Source organism: Carassius gibelio, chromosome B7 (assembly GCF_023724105.1).
Source record: "Carassius gibelio isolate Cgi1373 ecotype wild population from Czech Republic chromosome B7, carGib1.2-hapl.c, whole genome shotgun sequence".
Classification (NCBI taxonomy): domain Eukaryota; kingdom Metazoa; phylum Chordata; class Actinopteri; order Cypriniformes; family Cyprinidae; genus Carassius; species Carassius gibelio.
The window spans coordinates 10,663,868-10,687,019 of NC_068402.1; the positions used below are offsets into that span (position 1 = coordinate 10,663,868).

The window sequence follows — 23,152 nt, forward strand, 5'->3', positions numbered from 1 at the left end:
TGCAAGTAAAAACAAGATAAGACAGCTGTTCAGAGCAGCATGAGAGATACAGACCCAAATGAAGAGGTATTGAAATACTGGCTTTGGTTATATGACTTATGTGTTGCATTATAGACTGATAACTCACCGCAGGAAACGCATGTGAAGCAGCGGGTGTGATAGAGACTGTCCAGAGCCTGGCAAGCATTATCTGCACCATATACACCTTTACTACACTTCACACATGTACCTGAAAACAAGAATACAACCACAAACACTGTTTGAGTACACTATAAACAGATGCATCAGAGGCTTCACAACACACACATACACCTGCAGTGGCTATCTAGGACAATGAGGTCATCATCCAATCATACCAATTACATAAAACGCAGACGGCAGAGCTGTCTGGACTCAAAAATACGTGTCTGTGCCGCATGACTGGTGCATTCTTCTCCCATAATTCCAGCCAGTGGGTTTGTTTCTTGTAGTAACAGTACACACATCAATGCATCTGAACTCCGCAACCCCTTCATTACTCGAAAAAAAGACTAATAGGCTGTTGGATGCAGGAATTAGACATTGTAATGTGTCGGAATGAGGTAATGTCTTCAACTTTACACAGGTGCTTTTCAGACAACAGAGAGGTTTCCTTGTTGCAACAAAGCGCTACACACACAGAAGGCACAAACACACACCCAACCCTCACAATTGAGTGTGTGAGAGAGCCTTCCCTCAGGACTCAAATACCTGAGCTAAACAAGCACACGCCAGCACACGCTAGTGCACGCTAACACACATGAACACACCCTCACTCAAACTGTGGCTGGCTGAAAGCCGAAAGCGCTCACACACACACACACACAGAGAGAACCCTCCTTTCAACTGAGCCTGTCCTACTGTATTACTCATAGCTCTTTGGTATGACCAATGTATCACAGAGCCTGTAATTTGGGGTCATACATAATCACTATGCTCGCTCTAGGAAGATATTTTTGCCTTTGGAGTCGGTTCAGAATTCTGTGTAGCCTTGGGTGGAGGGGTTATATATTCACTTGATGACTCGCGAGTTAGTTATAATGGTCAGTTAGAGACACAGCCTGAATATGGAGGGCTAGTATGTATTTTTAAGGTCTGACTGAATGGGTTTCATGTCTTGCTTTTTGCTTCCAAGAATGTCTGCATGTTTTAGCAGGTCCGAAGCAGTCCTCATCTCACCACATCACACGCATTCACAACCTACTGCCAGAGAGACACACATCATTAGTCATAAACAAGCTAGCCAAATTGGATGAGTTTGAGATCTCACCAAAGTACTCTTGTCGATCCACAGATGATACTGACTCCCTTCCGGCCAACTGATCTTCCAGGGATGTCCCTGGAGCTCCTCCTGGGGCTGGAGTAGATAGGGAGCTGGATAGGATGGTGGCAGACAAGGGCTGTTCTTTTAAAGTCAGGCCGCCAAATAAAGCTTCTCCTTCCAGGGCAGCATCTCTCAATAGCAGGCGGGTGAGCTCCTGCTGGTATCGGGTTCCTAGCAAGTCAGAGTGTCTTGCCCTCTCGCCCACTCCGTCGCCTCTTGATCCCCGCTGGTCAGTGGGACCCCATTCTGGTTCTGCTCGGTGGAAGGTGACAGTGTTTGTGCTTAGCGCGGGTGGATATGAGTGTCGGCTGTCTTGTGCACTTCCTCCAACTCCCGACACCCCTTCGAGACAGTCCCTCCAAACCTCCATTGGGGGCGCTCCTGTTTTCCCAGACACCTGTATGGAGTACGCCTGACCAAAGGTGGCACCACCGACTTGGGTCGAGGAGAGCTGGAGCTGCTGGGTGGGCACAGGTGTATGGCGGGTGTCGTAGCCCAAACTAATGCCACTGGTCCGGTTACTGCTGCACCGACTTCCCATGGGACTCCCACCGCCTCCGCCTCCTCCGCTAGCAGTACTGCTCGCAAAACTGGAGCGAGGGCTTGCCAACACAGACTCTTGTAAGCTAAAAGAGGAGCAGGGGCTCAACGCTGGTGCAGGGGGGAAAAAGAACCCTCCTATGCTGCTGTCATGGGTCCTCTGCGGGGGGTGCGAGAGGGAAGCAGGTCGCCCGATGTCCCAAGGTTCACCACCCGAGCTCAAACGCTTGTAGAACAGAGCTTCCTGCAGAGACAAGCGCTTGTGGCGCTCTAATTCGTGGAGGAAGCTGGGCTCCACTGTGGATGAACGGGCAGCCGAGCTGTGGGTCGGGTACGGAGGTGGTACAGACGACAGCGGAGGAGGCTGGGCGAGAAGCTGCTGGCGGCGAACGAGCTGCTGAAGCTCTAGAGAATAACGCCGCTGCTTCAAGGCTTCACGAGAATTCGGGCTGTACGCCCCTTGTGGGTCACATTCACCTCTGGGCGAGTTTCCCCGTTCCACTTCTGGTAAATAGCATGATGCTCGCTGATGGGGCGACCGACGCCGCAGAGGGGCGAGAGTAGACGGGTGATGTTCGATCCCAGGCCCGCAATCCTCAGGTACGGTAGCTGAGGTGGTATTCGAGGGTGCGATTCTCTGAGAAGCGGCCACTTTGCCAGGTCTTCCTGCTGACTGGCCGCACACCTCTACAGAGGAGGAAGAGGAGAGCGGGAACTGAGAGGTGCTCACGGGTGCACTGATCTGGGCCAAGGTCCCATTATTAGCATTGTTACTGTTGTTATTTGCATTGGCCAAGTCATTTTTCTTTTTGCTGAATTTGACACTTCCAGAGTCACTCAGTTTGAGCTTTTGCTTCAGTTTGCTGCCAAAACGTTCCATTGTGTTTTTAAATGTACGATCAACTATCATATAAAATATAAAGTACGAATTGAATTCCTCTTAGATGCCACCTGAAAACAACTACAGTTTAAATAGTGTACTACATAAATACAGTGAAATACAGTGTGGGCACAAGCATCATTCAAGTGTTTCAACAGCAGATGATACGTGACATCCAAAGGTTATAACAAAATAACGATAAAAAAGCAAAACAAATAATACTTTCTGATGTTCTACAAAAATAAATATGTGACTTTGAAGATAAATAAAAACACTGACATTTTCCGCAGGCTACATGACGTACTAGTTAGACTTGAAAACAAACGGTTTGTCTCCAAACTGTTTGCTTGTGATAAATTTGCTCAACATGCGTGTGAACAGGAACATGTTCATCCATTTGTTTGCGATCCTTTTTGCAGCTACTTGTGGCCTTGTCTTCAGCAGTGAGTAAATGAACGTGTGAAAACTACCGTCAGGCTTCAAAGGGTCTTGAATTCCGCTCCCAGACTCGCGCAGAACCGATCCATTCAAACGCTGGAGTCTCGCAGTCACATCCGCAACACTGCTCCACTGTTGTCGGAACCACTTGCAAGTCTTATAATTACTACTTGGTTCTTTGTGGATTTATATAAACGTCGCTGCCGGTTGTTTAAAAAAAAAAAGAAAGGAGTCTGAATACTGAAGAAATTCCAACGCGGTTTCCTTTGATTGTGTCGGAGTAAAACACACAGGTTATGGGATACACCACGGCCCCTTTCTGACTCAACTAGCGGCTTTCAAAAAAGCAACTTAAAAAAGTTTCTCAGTACGTTACAGATAAATGAGCCGTCCGTATCCGGGAACTCAAAAGCGTTTATTCCTCAGCAAAAAAAAAAAAAAAAAAGTACAAGGCAGATCAAAGCCTCCTGTTGTCCCGCAGGATTTCCACTTTGCCCAGTCCAGATTGAAAGAAAATGACCATTATTCCCCAGAAGTGGAAGTCTTCAAAGGCGTGTAACAATACAAAACCAGCTGCAGCGAGTCGAAGGGAGGAAGTTCTCATAGCGCTCACCAAAACATATTCGCAGAGATAAACACAGACTGCGCACTCCACGCCGGAAAACTGCGCTAAAATATTCAACGTACAGCTTCTTTCTTTCCAAATTTTTTCCCTTCCTCCCCCTTTCTTCTTCCTCTGTGGCTTTTTTTCCCGACCGGAACACCTTTCCCCCGGGCAGCGCGCATGAATAGCGCCCAACTTCTTAAACAGGCTGTGCCCATTGGTTCAGCCTACTGTTTGGACTTACACAAACAACCTTGACATAATCGCACACATTTATCAAATGACTAAAACAAAAAGACAAATAAGCATTTTATGGCTCAGAATGAGTGGTTTAATTCTTAAATATATACGAGTCAACTGTCTGTAAATAAGACAATAAACTCAAACGAAAGTAGAATGCAGTCATGAATCAAACCATCTCTCTTTTGTTTATAACACCTTGTGTTTTATTACACGTAATGTGGCAACACGTGACGAAAAATCAATTTAATTCGACTTTTAAAAAAAGCGTTTAAAAAACGGAAACCTGTAAACATGCAAATGGTTCGAAGACCTTACATATTTTCTGTGTCGTTTTTCCAACCCTAAGGCCTAATTGGTCGTGCCGTGCCTTTAGGCTGTGGAATGTGCGGAGGGATATCACTAAGTTCCCTGGGACAGCGTGAGTCGGCTGCGTGTGTGCTTTTCGCGAGCGCAACAATGTAACAGTTTTTTCTTTTCTACCCTCCCGGAAAATGCCTCTCACTACTCCATAGTTACCGAGTGGCATAAATTCCGGTGACAACTGACCTGCTGTCGTATGGTTACTGTATTCAATCCCACCGAGACCCTAAAAAGAACCAGTGCTGTTCTTTTGTTTAAAACCTGTTTTTTTTCCCTACCCCGGAGCTCCCTCCTCCCCTTCTGGTCTCGTCTGCAGCTTCTCCTGCGGTTTTGTGGGAGCGCGCACAAGCGAGTGGGGACTTGTCCTGGAGCGCACGCGAGAATGTTTCAGCGCTTACTCAGCAGCGCTCGAGCCCGTACACAGGAGGAATGAAGGGATCCATTTATTATCGAAGCGGAAGGTGTTTAAGGGTCGGTCTTCCGACTGAGGCGCCTCTGTGTCGAGTTTTTAAAAGAGCTTTTCTAATCTTAAAACTGCTAAGTGAATTAGAACACGTCAGTCAGTCACTCAAGTCAGGTTTTAAATACAAAAATTCTAAAGTTCATTCAACGTTCTATTTCGAACACCACAAGGACACATTTGTTTACATAAAAGCGCCACAAGAATTCTCAGGTTACACGTTCTAACGCCTTTGTTTTATTTTTGTTTGTTATCTTTTGTCCTCAGATCAAGTTTTGATTAGAAAGGCTAAAAATAAACTAAGTGCAGTTTTTTCAACAGGTGAGTCTGTGTTGTATTTAATGTTACTGCAGCATCATCTACTGGTAGAAATAAGTCACGGCGCCGTACTCCAATGCAGAGGCTCTATTTTGTACCTCGTGCTTGCCGTAGTTTGCTATAGTCCAAAATGGCAGCATCCTTGAGGACGTTTTGTACCGCAGGTGAGGCGATGTATTAGTCAATATTTAGCAGAATATTTCTTTTGTGAACCTTTGTTGGAATACATACATTGTGTTTATGAGGAATGCGTCTAAACGTTATTCTTGTAGTAAAAGCAAGCCATGAGCCAGCGTGCTAATGAACGTCTATGGTGTTAGTACTCTGTCATAAAGTAACAGCTGATAAGTGAACAGTAAATTTTTCCTAATGGGTCATTTTTGTTTCGCTTATCATTTTCAGTGTCGAGGCAGTCTATTCGCCCATTCTCATCGTCGTGTGTGACCCTCGCAGGAAAGAAGTGGAGACTGGAGTGAGTTTCCTCTGCAGTTTGACATTAACAAATTGTTCTTAAACATGTGATTGGGTTAAGGTGACCAGATTTTTATCAAATAAAAACCGGGGTCATTTCCTAGTGTGTGGATCTCGCATGTGATTTCACCTGTAGAGATCTTACTTGTGATTATCTACAAATGAAAAAACTTGGACAATACATTTGTTTTTAAATTGCTGTGGGTTCCATACACTAATATTATAATTAACAACTATAATGATGTTTGAGGATCAGATGGACACTCTGTTTTTGCTACAATTCACAAAAAATCAGATAATAAAATATAGTAACTATTGCAAAAATCAAACATATATATTTATAACAAAATTATGACACTACAAAAATAAAACCATAATATTGAGAACATTTGGTAAAAAAAACAGTGATTTACAAATATTTGTACCTTTTCTAACTGAGAACATTTCTAATATTTTTATTTTCACAAACTTAAGTATACAATTATAGTTATTTTATCTTTATGCTTTTGGAAATGGATCTTTATTAGCCTTAATTTAGGCTAATTATTTAGCATTTTAGGCTATTTTGTGTCTAATGCAAATATAATTCTGCAAGTGTAACTGTTTAGTTACAAATTGTATAAGTTATTTTTTATTTTTTTTTATTTGATCATTCATATTGGAGTTACGGACGGCGGAGGTTTCAGGAACATTTAATATTGTGTGCAAAGCAATCATTTATGCCTCTTGTAGTATACACAAAAAAAATGCATAATTTAACATGCATAATTAGTATGTAACATCACTGCACAAATGTCAGCCCTACACTCTATATTTACATTGTATTTGTGAGCACTTTTTAAAATGCCATAAAACAGGGACAACCAAAAACCATTGCTGTCATCAGTAAAAGGGGACGTCTGGTCACCCTAATTGGGATGTTGATAAATATGGATGTTGGTGATACAATGGAGAAATGTTTAAATAAACCTTTATACAGTTTTGAATACAATTTTAATTAATACTGAATAAATCAGGTCGTTTGCGTACATTTTTATTAGCAATGGTTAATCCTTTGTTTTGTTTTCTTACATGCTTCATTGTCATGCTCCCTGTTTGTCTGCAGAAATGGTTTGGCACGCAGTGGATCAGAATATGGGCCATTAACAGACCTACCTGACTGGTCATACGCAGGTGAAATTTATTTGATATTTTGTTAAAAGTTTGTTTTGCTGTCAGTTCTTTTGTATGTGTCCGTTGTATACGGCATTTGTCAAAACACTGTCAGCAGTGAATCTTTGTAAGAGAATATAAATCTGCTGACAAGGATTTGTGTAAATTATTATGTGATTTTCAGATGGAAGGCCTGCACCTCCATTGAAGGGGCAGATCCGCAGACAAAAGCAAAGAGAAGAGTTTGCTGTAAGACTTATGTTTTTGGATTGTTGTTTTATTCCTGCTTGTATAACATTTAAAGAAAACACTTGAAATGTTTCGCATGTTTCCATTTGTGTGTACTTTTAGAGGAGAGCAGTGTATCTCAGTGCAGAGGTGGATGAAGGGATGAAGCGATGGCAGGAGAAGAAAGAAGAGGAGAAACAGAAAGAAGAGCATGTGAAATCCTTATTGCTAAAACCTAAAGGAAATTTATTAAAGAACAAAAAATAAAGATACTTCAGCACAAAAAAGATTGGGTGTGATTTCTGTTTTTATTGTTAAACACACCAACGCACTATAACAATACATACATAGTGGTAGAAAATAAAACTGTTTTTATTGTAAAGCTGTAAAGACTTATTGTAAGTCAACAAAAATGTCTGGAGCATTTTTGTTAGTTAAATATGTTTTTGTATTTTTTAAAGTAACAACCAAGAGGCCAGCGGCAGACAGTGAGCTGTTTGATCAACTTAGCCTTCTCAAATCATCACGACTTGCCTAAAATAAAATCTATAGAACAAATATAAAACAATGCAGGGAAACAATTTTTAAACGTTAAACCTAGATAGAAGTGCGCTATATCCAATTGTTTGTGTGAAAAAATGTGCCGTTCAGTGCGTCAAATGTATAATTGCAGACATAAAATATTATACATTAATGGAGCAACAGGTTTTGTGTGAAAATAAATCATTAGTCACAAGTAAAAAAAAAAAACTAACTGTGACTTGTTATAGCACTTATGTATCATTGCTCTTTATATATATATATATATATATATATATATATATATATAAATATTTTTATATATAATGTCTAAGTTAATACTTGTTCAAAACAATCACTTTAGAAAAGTTTGTACTATTTTCTGCTTATTTTGAAAAAAAAAAAAAATTTCAATACGTATGCTGTCATTAAAATGTTAATATAAAACATCCACAACCAAAGTCGTTTAAATAAGTAAAGATTCAGAAAGAATTGAAGAAGATCCAATAATAATTGAATATACCTTTACAGTAGTAACACAAAATTATATTTTATGATATGAAATGAATAATATTATGTTTTTAAATATGGTTTCATTCTAAACATGGTGATTAGCTCTAATATGCACACCCATGCTTTCTGCCGTCTCGGTCTTTAATAGGAGACCTTCACAAAAATGAACCGAAACTCCACAAATAGATGCCTCACAGACATGACAAATATATCTGTAAAATGCTTTAAATCACTTAATAAAAGAAATCGAAAATAAAAACTCTTTCATTATAATCATAGTCCGTAAAGATGCACTTTTCTCTAAAAGCACATCTAAGGAGATGTCAAGTCAGGTTCAGCAACTTCATCCTTGCCACATGGACTCAGAAAACACTAGTAAACAATTCAGATCTCCTTACTATGTACCCCTCACGGTAATTACTTTTTCCAAAAAAAAAAATTCTATACTAATTGATGGATGTCTAAATATAAAATAAGGAGAAGCCTAAAACAGGCCTGATGCCCAGCTCGCGCCTGAACTATGATGTGAAAATTGGCCAAAACCCGGCCCTATGAGCGTAAAAAAGTTGAGGCCCGTCAGCCTGGGCTGAAATCCAGGGCTATAGGTCTCCCATCCAGGTACACACCAGGCTCAACCCTGCTTAGCTTCAGTGGGCGAGTAGTCTTGGGCTACAGGGTGATATGCCTACTAAATGGCAAAAGAAGTCAACCATAATTTGTGTTGTGGAAATATATATGAATTTCAGCAGCCATTACTTTAGTCTTCATTGTCACATCATTGTTCTGAATCAGAAATCATTGTATTACGCTTATTTCTTCATTTATTTTTTCATTTTCGTTATTAAGTTGTGCACTTAATATTGTTTTGTGGAAATGTTATATATATAGCCTATATAGAAGTATTTACGTAAACTGAATCTGTATGTATTACATACACTTAATATGGCAAAAGGGGTTGAAATGTATCATTACATTTTACAGTTAAAACGTGTCAAAAAATATGCGATCTTCTGTGACTCCACTGGGCTGCAGTGTTTCTCCATCCGTGCTCGTGCTGCTGATCTTCTGGCAGCCATTTGTCTCTGACCTTGTCTCTCCCATCGAGGGATAAAAAGTTCCTGCACATAATCCAGACGGACATGTTCCCCCTCTTTCAGCTTCCACGTGTTCATATTTTTAATTGTATTATTTTTTGCTAGTCTTTCTGTGGCCATCTGTTGTTGTTTTCTTTGACAGACTTGCAGTTATAAAATGGATTCCAAGGTACAGACTAGCATCGAGATGAGACTATTGCCATACCATCTCCTGCCTGAGAAAGTAATTAAGAGTGTTGCTATAGTGACTCTACTTTATATTAGCCGCAAAATGCCATTTCACTTTCCTATTTTTTTTTTCAGAGAACCTCTGAATCTTGAAAATCAATCAGTATGGCTCTGAAATATAAGGGATTTTTAGGCTTAATATTCTCTAAACAGTAGCCTTTACCTTCGCCTTCTTTCTAGTACTTAGGTCTTCAGTATAAAAGGAGATCTCTCTCTCTCTCTCTCTCTCTCTCTCTCTCTCTCTCTCTCAATTCAGTTTCAATTTAAGTATGCTTTATTGGCATGACAAAAACTATACAGCTGTATTGCCAAAGCAGTTGCAGCTGGGCTGCTTACAAAGTGCACATATGTATTAACAGTAAGACAAATAATAGTAATTGTAACAATAAAAATATATAAAAAGTTTTAAGCATGTAGTGCAAAATGGATGGGTGTAAGTATATAAGTTAGAAATAAAATAAAATAAGATAAAGTATTAGATTTACAGAGGCAAAATATACATCTAAGTAATATAATAGAGAAATACGGCATAATATAATCTACATGTGTTGGAAACATCAGATCTCTCTCTCTTTCTCTCTCTCTCTTCCAGACACACACACACACACACACACACACACACACACAGGTCTTCCTGCTGATTTCAGCAGCCTCTCTCCATAATTATGGCTCCAGTTGCTGAACTGCAGATTTTTTCCTCTGGTGTTTTACTGGACCCTGGATCAGATTCAACCATTTTTGTCAGCACTATGAGAAAGTTTTGTTTAAGATGTAAGCTGACAAAAACAACAGAAACCCAAGATCTCTCTCACACCGCTGAATACTTCAAAACCACAGTTATGATTACATATATTTTATAGTTTTAAGTTTTATTGACCCTATCCATCTCTGTCTCCTGGTCTGTGTCATTCAGAAAATACTATTGTTAACAGGCACTGACACAAATCAAGGCGAGTTTTTATATGCTGATCTTTTTCATATTGTTTGATTTTCACCAACAGATTTTTTCCTTTGTTCGTTTCTCCGCCTTTCTCTATCTCTCGCTCCCTCATGTTGTTTTGGTTTTCCACAGAATGAGATCCAGATGTTTTTTTGAAGTGCAGGAGGAGAAAGAGAGCAGAGGATAGGGAGGGGAGGGGAGGGGAGGGACGAAAGATGAGGTGACTGTGCAGTCCTTTAGCATGCATACAGAAAAAAGAGGGAAAAAAGCAAAAGTGTGTCAGGATGGCAGACTGGGGGCCTGTATGTGTCTTGGAGTGGGTCCTAACAGGATATGACAACGCTAAGGTTATGTGTTTGGCCTTGGGTTTGGATACAGCAATACACACTTCAGAAGTATGTCTAAGGGAGAGATAGAAAGATTTTGGTTGATTATAAATGACACACAATTTAAAATATTCTGCTCAAAAGTGACATTTATCTTGATTTCACTTTATTTTCTTCATATATCTTATGCCTCTTTTTTTCTCATTCTTGTCATGACACTCTTTTTTTCTTGGTTCATTAAAAAAAGAGAGAAAGAAATTATTAGGTCAAAACAGTGATAATTTAAAGGACAAATAGCTCTCAATTATTCAATTATTTTTATACAATAAAAAGTGAATTTGACTTCATAGTTTTTAGTTCATCTAAATAATTTCATAACGACTTTCCACGTTTCAAGATGACATGTCAAATATATACATAAAAGACATGGTAAAGAACTTCAAAAATAGGCCATTGTAAAGCAGCACAAATAAATTATGAAAGTATGGTTAAAAAAAACGTTCTAAACCAGTTTTAATGTGACTTTCATAGAACAAAAAAAGAAATAAAGTGTATTACATTTTTTCAGTTTTAATAAAAATCAAAAGTGCTCAGAGCTGAAGATATGGCCAATGTATACTGTCATTGTATTAAAAGAATAATTATGAAATTACCCCCCCCCCCTCAAAAAAACAATTTTTTTTTAAAATATATAAATATATATAAAAACATGCAAGGGGTATGAGTTAATACCATGCCCTTCTATATACTTTTTTCAACATAATTCTGTGGCTGCTGATTCAGACCTTACTTACTTGGAAATCTGACTTTAATTTAAACAAAACGTATCAACCTAAATACATGAAACAAACAAAAAAATGTAATAATGAGTTGAATCGGGTAGAAATAGGTCCTTAAGGTAACAATTGGAGGTTACCATTTTTTCCATATACACAAGTTTGAACTTGCCCTCCTCTGCTCCTCTCTTGACTTCTGTTCACCTCTCAGTCAGCAGTGTGTGGTAAAGTTTATAGTAATGTAGGTTACAAAAAACACATATACACAGTCTGAATTGCAAGCGACTGTCCAGGCCACGTCCTGTTCGCCAGCTCAGCGTGTATGTGGGCGTTTGTGTACTTTTTCCCTGGCCACCCCACGAGATCTCACCAAACATGACTGCCAGAGCTCTCTCACACCACCATGACCAGAGCCAGACTTCCTGTCCTGTGCTCAGCTCATCTGTCCATCCCATGAACAGAGATGACACAGTTTCAGTAGAAATCTAATATGTAAATTAATATATGCATGTTTTAGTAATCTACTTGCTGAACAAGTTAATGAGGGCAGCCACAATTTCCAGAAAATCAAACACGGATGTTTTTCTTTGGTTTTTTTTTTTTCTGCAGGCATTTTGTCAGAAGGATAAAGTGTGCCAGAGACAGAACAAAAGCAACAAATACAGAGTAATCATCGGTAATTTGACAAGTCCATTCATGTCATCATTATGCTGAACTGTCAATTTTGTATCAGATTAATACATGCTCACCACTGTACCTATTAAAAATCTTACAAAGAGCAACACAGCGAACGGGGATTCAAAGATGGGGGAGAAAGAGAAAGAGATTGGAAAGGGAGGGGACAGAAAAAAAACAGCTCAGAGATGTTTGTGGTGGGCCGTTCATTTAAAAGCATCATAAAAGAGAACAATTTTGCTGTGTGGAGAAATGAGGAGGGGGAAGACGGGAGGGAGGCGGAAATGGCAGAGCGCTGTTTTTTCTGACTCTGTCAGCTGGAACAGTTTTAGGATACTTTGAAGAGAAGCAAATGCTCCTCCTTCACTAGAAAGTACAGTCAACTGTCTCCGGTCTCTTGTTTTTCCCAAATACGAGAACACATAAAGACACTCATCAGTTTTCTATAACAAGCATAATAACATCTATACATTAATTACTATATTGATATATTTACATACATGAACTGTAAGTTTTGGTCCTCAAATCTCATATACAGTTTCACATAACAATGTTCTTTGGGACAGTACCTATTTTTTTCTTTATAACTTAGGTGTCCATTGAGCTATTGTATATAAGCAATATATTTATCTTGAATGTTGATTTAAAATAAGATGTTAATAATATATAAATTAAAAACATCAATAAATAAAAACTGAACTTTCAGCAGAAAAGCAAAAGTAAAAAGTGTATGTGAGTTGATTTTATACTAATGTGAAAATGTATTTTTAAGGTCCAGAAAAGAGAGAAAATAATTTTTAAAAATGAACTTTATTTCATTTTCATTTCCAGGTACAAAAAGTATGAAAAAAAGTAATTCCTTTACATTTACTCTATATCATTATCATTATAAATATCATTACCATTATCATTGTTAAAATTACCTCAGAAATGTCTAATACTGATGTCTGTAGAGAGAAAACCCATAGCACCATTACTGTTCATAAATAAATCTCCATTTGTTTCTGCCAGGTGGAGAGCTAGAAAATATCACCTTATTATAGAAACTGGATTTTTCCAACCTTAATACTGACATTAAAAGATCGGAAGCTAATTTGTAATAAGTCACATTCTGCCTGTGTCCAGCAGGACTTGAAATGACAATTTAAAATAGGTAAGACTACACATGGAGAACAATAATAACAATAACCATAGTTATAATAACAACGGAAATCATTAATGACATAGTTAATCATAGTAAAATGTACCGAACACATTACAATAACAATAGTATTTTGAGTTGAAATGGATTGTCAGCTCTGCTCTATAGGGGTATTTCAAACTGGCCAACTCCAGAAGCTGCTCGGCTTCTCTCTCCCTGAACTTTGACCTGTAACCTTTGACCTTTCACGTACAGCAGGTCTCTATAGTCGAGCCGTACTTTGTGCAAATATCTTAGGTGAATAAAAGGTGCAAGGAAGGTCAATTATAATAGTCCTTCCATACTATTAATTCAATGGCAAAGGCACGTAATGGGGTGCAGGAGGTTTTCACTTGATCAGTAATGTAAAAAAAAAAGCTAAATCTGCGTTAATGCATCATAAGTGAGATCATTTAGAATATAGAACATTTCAATCAAACAGCCGCCCGGCTGGAGTCAAGTTGGGTTCTGGGGAGGGAGATTTTCAGAGAGGAAAAAGGAGGGATTATATACTGAAAAGAAGGCTGAAGGAACAAAAGTGCATTTCACTGATAAACCGTAACCATGTAAGAGATGGATGGGGGCTCTTGTCGGTCTCTCTTATCTCCCACTCCATTTTGGATTTTTTTTTTATTAATGGCAGAGAAGTACATGTAAATAGAAAAGCATACGATACACATCCTTTACTTTTTCATCTCTCCCTGCTTGCACACCTTTACAGTCTGACATTCATTTTCACTTGATCCTAATAACATTTTTCCATTCAAAATCTTTCCAAACGCCATCTACTTGTATCCCTCTTTCTTGTCTCTTCCCTGCCTTTCGTGTTTGTCTCTAAACCTTGTCGAGCAGAGAGCGGTGACAGTAGAGGAGGCGTCGAGGGGTGCCGTAGCGCCGGAAGAACAGCAGAGCCCCTAAAGTGAGAAGCACACAGGCCAGAAGAAAGAGAGGGATGACAATGGTTGCGGCTCCTCCCATGGCTCCGCCTTCTGACTCGTCCACTTCAATTATGAGCACTTCCTCATCTGTGCCAAGCCTCTTCTTGGGCTCTTCTCCTTCACAGCCCATCCAGTCAGTCAGGACCGATTTGGGGTAGCCTGGCTCCACCTTCAGCTGCTGGTTGTTAAACTTCCAGTACTTATTGGCTTTGTAGAAATAAGTGTGGGCTGAAAAAACGTGGAAGAAGTTGATTCAGTAAAAGTGACTCTAAATTTCTAAACCTCTAAAATGGTATATAAGTTCTTTATAAACAAATAGTTTGGGTTCTGGTGAAGAACCCACAGGAAGAAAACAGAAGAACAAATGCTGCTGTACCTCCATCTCCGCTCATGAAGGCCCCTTTGATGTTATCTGGTACTCCTTGCCATACACTGATGGGTTTAGGGTAATCTGAATCCACAGATCTGCTTTTCTCATTGAAACGGTAATATCTGAGAAAAGAGAAAAGAATGCCATGTATGAAAAATGATGAAAATAAAAGAAAAGGTAGAGGTTCACAAAAAAGAAGAGGAAGCAGTTTTTTACCATATGACTCAAAATCATTGGAGTTATAATTACACTGAATGAGACATGGTGAGAAACACTGGAAACGTACTTGGTTCCTCTAAAGAAGTAGGTGTTGCCAGTGGGTGTGTAGAAAACAGCAGCATCCAGCTTGTCTCTTGGTAGGCCTGTGCCAAGCTCCTTGAAAGTCTTTGGATAACCTTCCTCCATTTTGGCCTCATTGAACACCCAGTACTTATCACCTATATAGAGGACAGAAAAATAAGCTTTATTGTAATTTGTGACACTTATCAAAACCAGAAATGCAATGAGAGGTGAAAAAAAGATGGACGCACCTTTGAAGAAAACAAACTTTCCATCAGATCGTTCATAGGCTGCGTTGATTGAGGGAGGCAGTCCCTTCCAGAAATGTCCGATGGGCATGGGATAACCCTGCTGAGGTTTACCATCACGCATTCTCCAGAACCACTTTTCCTGTGGAGTAGAGAGGGTGTCGATGTTAAAAACACACAAAACATAATGGTATGTACACACAAACTTAATTTGCATGCAGCTGTACCTTGAAGACGAATATCTCTTCCCGGAGAAAAGCGATGGTGTCGAAGTGTCCCTCACATATGTCAGGGCCAAAGGAAGGCCGGTCTGGCCTGCGGGTAGGGGGCCGGGGGGCCGGAGGATGGGGCACCTCAGCAGAGCCAGCGCCTGTTGAATCACACAGGTGAGCATAAATAAAATAACTAACTACTTATACACATAAAAATAAACTAATAAAAATTCCCAAACATACAAAAGTATACAAATTGATCTAAAATTAAAATGAAAATAATTCAAATATACATTTATAAAAAATACATAAATACTAAACACTGGAGAGTACTGATTGCAGTAGATTATTTGCAGGTATTCATAAATGTACTATATTTTGAATAATGCATTCTTTTAATTCAACATTTGTTTAAAATACTCAAAGATTTTCAAAGACAGAAACAGATATCAACAGATATTATTTATAATATGTATTTGTTGCATCTGTAGTATCATTGTTTAAATGTCTTCACAAAAAAATACTGACTTAACTGTAAATGATTTAGACATCTACAATTGTTTTAGCAATTTAATAATTTATTACACATTACACATTATTTTATGTTGGCTATTCTTTTGAATTAATTTATACACTTTCACATTTTTCTAAATGACTTGGCTCGTGAAATGAACATAATAATAAATAAATGAAACTAAATGCATTTATGCAATGTAACTGACTACCGTATATTTGCTGGATCCCCCTTCTGTCATCATCAGGCAGCACAAAGTTCTCAGTGTCCATCCACTGGTAAAACGGAGCCATGATGGCAGACGGATCGCCTGAGTGTTCCAAACCCAGAGCATGACCTAATTCATGCACTGCCACCAGGAACACATCATTGCCTAAAAGAAAGGCAGAACAACAATGCTCTTAATATAAATAATCACTGAATTTACAAGCCCAGCCTGAAGTTTGCTTTGCTGACAGATACATTTCCACATTCTCTTATTCTTTGCTCACCTCCCTGGTCAACGTTGCCTGTTGTCCAAGGTTCTGCCGCGTCAAAATGGGTATCACCTCCAATACCCTGACCAGGGAAGTACGCGTGGGCCAAGAAACCTCCCTCACCGTCAAATGGAGTGCTGTCTCCGTGAAAGCCTTCCGCAAAGTAAAGCATGATATCTGCAAACTTATCCACCTTGCCATTGATTTGACTGTATGGGATTTCACGGAACTTGAGTGGCGTCACAGCTTCCCAGATCTTGAAGGCTTTCCTGATGGCCTCATGTGTGGCTTGTTCACCCACTTTAGGAGTGTAGTTCTGGATACTGAGAAGAAAACATTTGGGCTTATTTGCTAAGTGTGTGTGTGTTTTTAGGAAAGGAAGTGAAACTAACAGTTTTAAAAATATATATGTCCCTATAATCTGATAACTTGTTCCACTTTTGTAAAAGAAGAACCAGATTAATGTAGTTAAGATGCTTAACATTATTTATGTGTTTTGAGTGTTTAAATAAGGATTGTAATGCAATGTGTAAATTGTAATCCAGCTAAAGTGTATCCAGTTACCGTTTATGTACAAGTGTTAATGGCAGGTGTATAGAGGGCAACAGTATATGCATTAAATGTATTATTAATATTCTCCTTAGTTTGTCAAATAGAGTTCCATACCTGAAAGTGATTTCTTTTTTTTCCCATTTTAGGCCCTGGATAACATAGCGCTTCTTTCGTAGATTGCTCTTCAGTTCAGAGCCAAATTTATCTGGAACTCCACACCTTGGCCGCTGCATGGCCCTGACAACGTCATGTTAATGTAAGACATAAAGTCACTCAAGAATATTTGACTCAGTCACCTAAGAAAACAGTTGCAAATCAAATATTTAAAAGGTAAGTCCACCCAAAAATATAAATTCTGTCCATTTATTCTTTACATCTAAATAAACATACACATTTGGTATACATGGAAGCTTAGTGAGCACCAATAATGTCATTTCTTTTTATTGAACCTATTACTTTTTTTAAACCTCTCATGTTTAATTAAACAAATTCTGGGTCTGGGATGACATGAGGGTGAGAAAATAATGATGTCATTTTTATTTTGGGGTGAACTATACCTTTAGCTCTATCAGGTCATACTCCATCCATTTGTGTTTAAAGACATACATAATATAACTATTGAGTTACGCATTGCACATTATTTTAAAACAGTTATAATTAACTAAAAATAAATGTATGAGATAGATTGGGCTAGACTTACGAGAGAGTAGCTGGATCCATAGTGCCAGTGACAGTGAGGCCATAGAACTTCTGCATGGTGGATATCGCAGTGGTGATGGATTTAGGAGAGCGGATTGCCTGAGCCCGAACATCGCCAGGAGGAAGATACCCATACTGCTGGAGCCATGCCTGAGAGAGGATGAACGTCGCATTAGCACACATGCAGCTACACTACAATACCTTTTTATCATTGTAATCAACCAAACTCAACAATAAAGTGATATAGTGCAGAGACACAGAAAAAAGTTTCTCTGGAAAACATCACTTGTGTCAGAGCATGAAACAGTGCAGGTGTCACTGCTTTTAAGGTGACCTCAACGAATTAAAGCTTGGGCTGAATGTTGTGGGTGTACTCACTGTTCCAAATGTCTCAGTGCAGCACCACATCCACATGACATGCTGTCTGAATTTATAAAATTTAATTGTACACAAACCTGCCAAAGTCCACAAACATGAGTGATGAACCACAGTGCAAACACAAAGATGTGTGTTAGTGTGTGTGTGTGTGTGTGTGTGTGTGTGTGTGTGTGTGTGCTTATGACCTGGTTAAACTTTTGTGGGTGAGAGACTGTGTGTGGATGCTTGAGAATCTTAAAGGCTTTAACTGTGGAGTGTGTGCTGTAACTGTGAGTAACTGTGTGTCTGAGACTTTATGACCCTAATTTAACTTTAAGGATGTATGTGTGTTTCCAACCTAGTTATAATTTTAGGGGTATATTTGCTGAAGAAAAGTCACTAGAATTTCACTAAACCTGACAAAGCCTATCTTGGTTTCAAAGAACCTATTACTACATATTATTTAATATACTGTATCTATATACGTCAAAGAATATATATATATATATATATATATATATATATATATATATATATATACATAGGTTATACAGTTGTACAAGTTTATATTAAATATATTACATTTCTATTTATATAGAGACCAAAAAAGGAACACTAACAAAAAATGAAACACATAAAATCTAAATATATCTCAAAATGTACAACTAGTCAGACGACAATGGTAATGTAATTATGTAGCAACAAAGGCCTTAATGTGTTTCACGTGTTGTTTTTTGTAAGCTTTGCTGATAAACTTAAATTTAAAGAAACATGTTTGGTTTATAGTCTTTCTTAAGTACTATGTCCATTTGCAACAAAAACAAATAATATATATAATAATATATATATATTAATAATCATTTATTTAAAACCCACAAATCATTATTCTGAATACTAGAGGGATGTGTCCTCTTCATGTCTTTGGTAGTTATGGCCCTGATTATAGCTATAGCTGTAACCTAATGGGCTTATCTGGGCTGTTTACACAAAAGTTACATGTTTAGGAGTGACTGTCTTTTAGACTCAGCGGTAAAAGTCTCATTTTAAGGATCAGACAGCCAGTGTCTCCATTCCAACCACAAAGAGTGTCAGCAAAAATTACAAGCAGTTTTCAGTAATCCTTGTGACCTCAGACTGCCTCCCTTCTTTTCTTTCTTTCTTTTTTCTTTCTTTCTTTCTCTTTCTTTCTTTCTTCTGAACAGGCAAGAGAGAAAAAGAAGGAAGACCATGATGGCAGAGAAACTACAAATACGTACTTTCAAGTACCTTCTGAGTCACAAATACTGAGAAATGTGAATCGCTTGAAACTACATAAAAACAGAAATCCCCTGAATTGTTGTCAGTGTTGAGATTGATTTATCACTTTCTACAACTATATTCCGGATATCTCTTGACAGCAAAGTTTGTATGTTATGTTAAGTATGTTTTAACTATGTTAATCAAAGACAGCATACTGTAGTTCACTTCACATTTTAAGTGTCCTATAAACTGTCAGAATATATGCATACCAAAATGTTAGATCAATTTATTGTAATTTCAATTGATTGTTACTAATTGAAAATTTGCTGCACAAGAACTGTGTAGCTGCCTTAATATATACTTTAGCATATTATATATACAGAACTGATTAGGAAATGTATCCAGAGAGCAACTTCAGAGTTTCCACTGAGACATGTCAACACTTGCCATATCGGTCGAGGAAGTCTAGATTGGGATAACACGAAAGTGTAGTGTTAACCTGGTCACCCTTTGCTCCATTTTTCTTTCTCTCAGTCTGTGATTTAATTCCTCATTTTTTGTATGAGTGCTTTCTGTGTTTGGTGGCTCCACTGTGGTGACGCACCCCGTTTTTTGTAAAAACACTGAAAACGTTTTTCTCTCTCTCTCTCTCTTATTCCCTCTGAAGGCCACTCTTCTCCCTCCCGAAAAGCCCCAGGTCTTCTCTTAATGCTGCCAGCAATCCCAGCATGCTCTGCTGGCCTGGAACTCCCAGCGGTTGCCGTCAAAGGTTCTATTTAGAACGTTCCCCTGACTGAGGAAGAGCGAGTCACTGTGTGGCCATGCATCAGCTATTACCATGCAGACAGGTAGCCTTTATGTCATAATCAAGACAGACGCTGCCATCATGCACAGGTCTGGGAACAGATTTTAACAGTAACCATTAACTCACACAGGATAATGACTGGCAGGTTCAGAAGATGTGAGGTTAAGTGTAAGCACACGCTATGACATCACATGCCAGCAAGGCTAACAAATGCTACATTAAAAATATAAATCCGCTATCCTTTAAAACTAATGGAGTAAAGAAGTTTATGTGCTTCCTGAGATGGCTGTTTCTGAAAAACAATTTCATCATTTTATGGTGTTGCAACATGGGAAAACACATTCCATTTTGGGAAAGTGGAGCATGTTGTTTTTCTGGTAGGCTGTGTGCAGTTTTAACATTACACTAAACTGTGCACAGCCCACAAGGCCACAACTATCCTGATCCCTGATTCTTATAGTTTCTCTACAGAAAGCATTGCTGTCAAACTTTCCACGCTTACGGGGGAAAAGCTGAGTTTATGATTTTAACAGCTGATCTGCTGCTCCTGAGGTATTAGAAAGGGGAAGAAAAGAGCAAACTATGGCTAAAGAGAGAGAAAAAATAGGTTGAAGGGGAAAAAAATTAGATTTTAGAGATTAAAAGTTAGAATTCTAAAGACAAAGGGTAGAAGAAAAGAAAGAAGAAAAAGAAGAAAAGGAGGGCAGAGGTGAGTCTGAATGCACGACAGGAGGACTGAGTCAGTAGTTCCTCTTTGTCTGTGCCAATGGAAAAAACTGAAAATTTTAGACATTAGTGCCCGTGTCTCACTCTGCATCTTCATGTGGAGGATCAGATCACTGACCCATTTAACTGAGCAAACTAACTAATATTAATACAGCATAATACTTCTCATATCTACAAAAATCATAAAAACTTCAGTTCTCTCAATTGCTATTAATCTAAGAACACAGCAAAAATGTATTACCAATTAGCAGAAGTGAATTGCCTAATTCCAGCAGTTACAGATGCACAAGATTATCATCCATATTTAATTCACATAATCATAGTGCAGAACTGCATCATTTTTCCAAAGAAATATTTATTTATACAATTATAAAAAAGAGAGATTTTGTTGTTTGAGCTTAATTGTTTTATATCTTATTAAACATCTAAAGTTATTTTTATCCATATTAAGCTTCAGCTGATGAAGGTCTGAAAGATTCAGCAGAGTTTCAGCAGATGCTTTGCATCTGTAATACTACTTAAAGAAATACATCATCTCTCGTCTATGGCCTGGAGAGGGGGGCAATACCCAGCTGTTTTCCATAAGGAATCAAACTGAATTTCTTTCTTACTTTTTTTTAAAGTACAGAATTCAAAACAACAGCACCTGTAACAACAGCAAAAGTGCAGGGCTGTTGTCTGAGGGATTGTTAAACCCTAGCAATTCCTGGAAAAGTCATAATATACCTAATGTAGGCCTAATGCATTTAGTTAATTCGTTCCTGAAACAAATGAAAAAAAAAATGCTTGGGGAAAATGTTTGTACATACACATTATGGTAAAAGCATATTATATTGTGTTAAAGGTAAACCAAAAGTCTGAAGAGTAACAGCAGTTGCACTTGCACTTGGCATCTGTGATTAAACCCTTTGTGCAACCTTTATCTTCGATCACGCGACCCTCACATGAGGAGACTGTAATCATCTTGGAAAACTTTGGTGGAATCTGCAGAGCTGAATTTTTTCCATACTATCCTTGGGTACATGTCTCAACCATCTCAGAAATGTGAAGGAGTGCGAGAGTAAGGAATGAAGGGATATGACTAGAGACAGTTATTAAAATGTCTTAAATCCTTGCTGTGATCTTGTTTTCTTTATTTTAGGCCATTCAGATTTCCTGGCTCACATCTGTAACAGAGACGCCAAAACGTCCTGAAAAACAGTCAGTCGTTCTCTCCCACTCACAGTTATGTGTCTAACAGGCCTATTTCTGAAGCAGACATTAGGATGCCTCTGGGTGTATAAACAAACTGATAAAGCTACTAATATATCAACTTACCCGTTTTTCAGTCAAAGGATATAACAAAAGAAACACAAGAACCTAAAAATGCAGGACAGACACCACAAAACTAGACTTGCGCCACTTTAATAACTAACCCTGTCTAGCTAAATAGGAGTCCTGGAGCCTCTGACTCACTCATTTTTTGTTTTAACCTGATATTTAGGGGTCTGGATAGACACAGCTCTTCTCATCTGTATTCAGCACTGAATTATGAGATACACGAATACACTTCATGAAGGAAATCCTGATACGCGGAAACATCTGAGCGCATCTGTGTCCAGCAATGCAGACAGACAGTGGAAAGAAACACACACACACACACACACACACGCACACAATACTGTAAAAACAGTGGATGTTGAATTACCTCTGGTCTGACTTCTTTGTCACTGCTCCCACTTTGCACCAGAAATATGCTGGTGAGGGCGAGTAATGGTTGGAGTTGCGCTAACATTCCTTAATGCGCGAGACTACTGAAAAACACTGAAGGACACAAAAAAATGCTCTAGGCACCGTTCTTACAGATTTCTCGTTTAAGTTTCTCCAGCAGATTCTCCTGACTCAGACCATTCCAATAGTGAAAATGTTTCCTTAAAACTCAAAAAGTACAAAAGAATAACAATAACTGACTTCTGCCTAACCTATGGAGTATGAATAATCATTATTAACGAATGGTCAAAAATTAAAAAGGGATCCCAAAAAGAGAAAACTATTTTCAGAGGTGAAATATATGTGTCTTAGTTTTGCTCTATATTCTCATCTTGCGTTTTCTTTTGTTCGCTGATCTTTCTCTCTCCACAAACGGCTTTGGAGACGTGGTTCTTTTACGATCTGTCTGTGCACACTGGGAGGAGTATCGAGCCCGGCCAGACTTTCAGGCGGAGTTTGAGTTTTAAAGGGTTAGTTCACCCAGATAGCAAAATTTTGTAATTAATAACTTACCCTCATGTTGTTCCAAACCTGTAAGACCACCGTTTATCTTTGGAACACAGTTTAAGATATTTTAGATTTAGTCCGAGAGCTCTTAGTCCCTCCATTGAAACTGTGTGTACGGTATACTGTCCATGTCCAGAAAGGTAAGAAAAACATCATCAGAGTAGTCCATGTGACATCAGAGGGTCAGTTAGAAT

The 23,152-nt window shown here is 38.6% G+C and overlaps 3 protein-coding genes across 4 annotated transcripts in view; 1 reads left to right on the forward strand and 2 right to left on the reverse strand.

Moving 5' to 3' along the window:
* The window catches only part of ajuba (ajuba LIM protein), a 7,825-nt gene extending 2,982 nt beyond the window's left edge, over nucleotides 1-4,843 (reverse strand). The window contains exons 1-2 of the mRNA XM_052562358.1: nucleotides 1,289-4,843; nucleotides 128-229 (exon numbers count right to left, since the gene is read on the reverse strand). Coding sequence (XP_052418318.1) covers nucleotides 128-229; nucleotides 1,289-2,792 — 1,606 coding nt within the window. The 5' untranslated portion in view covers nucleotides 2,793-4,843. The remainder of the gene's footprint in view (nucleotides 1-127; nucleotides 230-1,288) is intronic.
* Nucleotides 4,844-4,892: 49 nt separating this feature from the next.
* Nucleotides 4,893-7,323, forward strand: mrpl52 (mitochondrial ribosomal protein L52). 2 transcript variants are annotated; one of them, XM_052562359.1, is made up of 6 exons: nucleotides 4,893-5,080; nucleotides 5,189-5,349; nucleotides 5,588-5,657; nucleotides 6,762-6,829; nucleotides 6,993-7,057; nucleotides 7,160-7,323. In XM_052562359.1, exons 2-6 carry the CDS (start codon nucleotides 5,316-5,318, stop codon nucleotides 7,301-7,303), a joined length of 381 nt encoding a protein of 126 aa, XP_052418319.1. In that variant the 5' UTR covers nucleotides 4,893-5,080; nucleotides 5,189-5,315; the 3' UTR covers nucleotides 7,304-7,323. The 2 variants fall into 2 exon arrangements, with proteins under 2 accessions (XP_052418319.1, XP_052418320.1); XM_052562360.1 differs by lacking the exons at nucleotides 4,893-5,080; nucleotides 5,189-5,349 and adding an exon at nucleotides 5,455-5,500.
* A 5,575-nt stretch (nucleotides 7,324-12,898) lies between these two features.
* mmp14a (matrix metallopeptidase 14a (membrane-inserted)) lies at nucleotides 12,899-22,877 on the reverse strand. Its single transcript, XM_052561716.1, has 10 exons — nucleotides 22,390-22,877; nucleotides 17,577-17,725; nucleotides 16,991-17,113; nucleotides 16,340-16,647; nucleotides 16,060-16,221; nucleotides 15,350-15,492; nucleotides 15,126-15,264; nucleotides 14,882-15,032; nucleotides 14,602-14,717; nucleotides 12,899-14,453 (listed from the first exon to the last, which is right to left on the reverse strand). The coding sequence occupies exons 1-10, from the start codon at nucleotides 22,474-22,476 to the stop codon at nucleotides 14,122-14,124; spliced, it is 1,710 nt and encodes a 569-aa protein (XP_052417676.1). The 5' UTR covers nucleotides 22,477-22,877; the 3' UTR covers nucleotides 12,899-14,121.
* Between the last annotated feature and the right edge of the window lie 275 nt (nucleotides 22,878-23,152).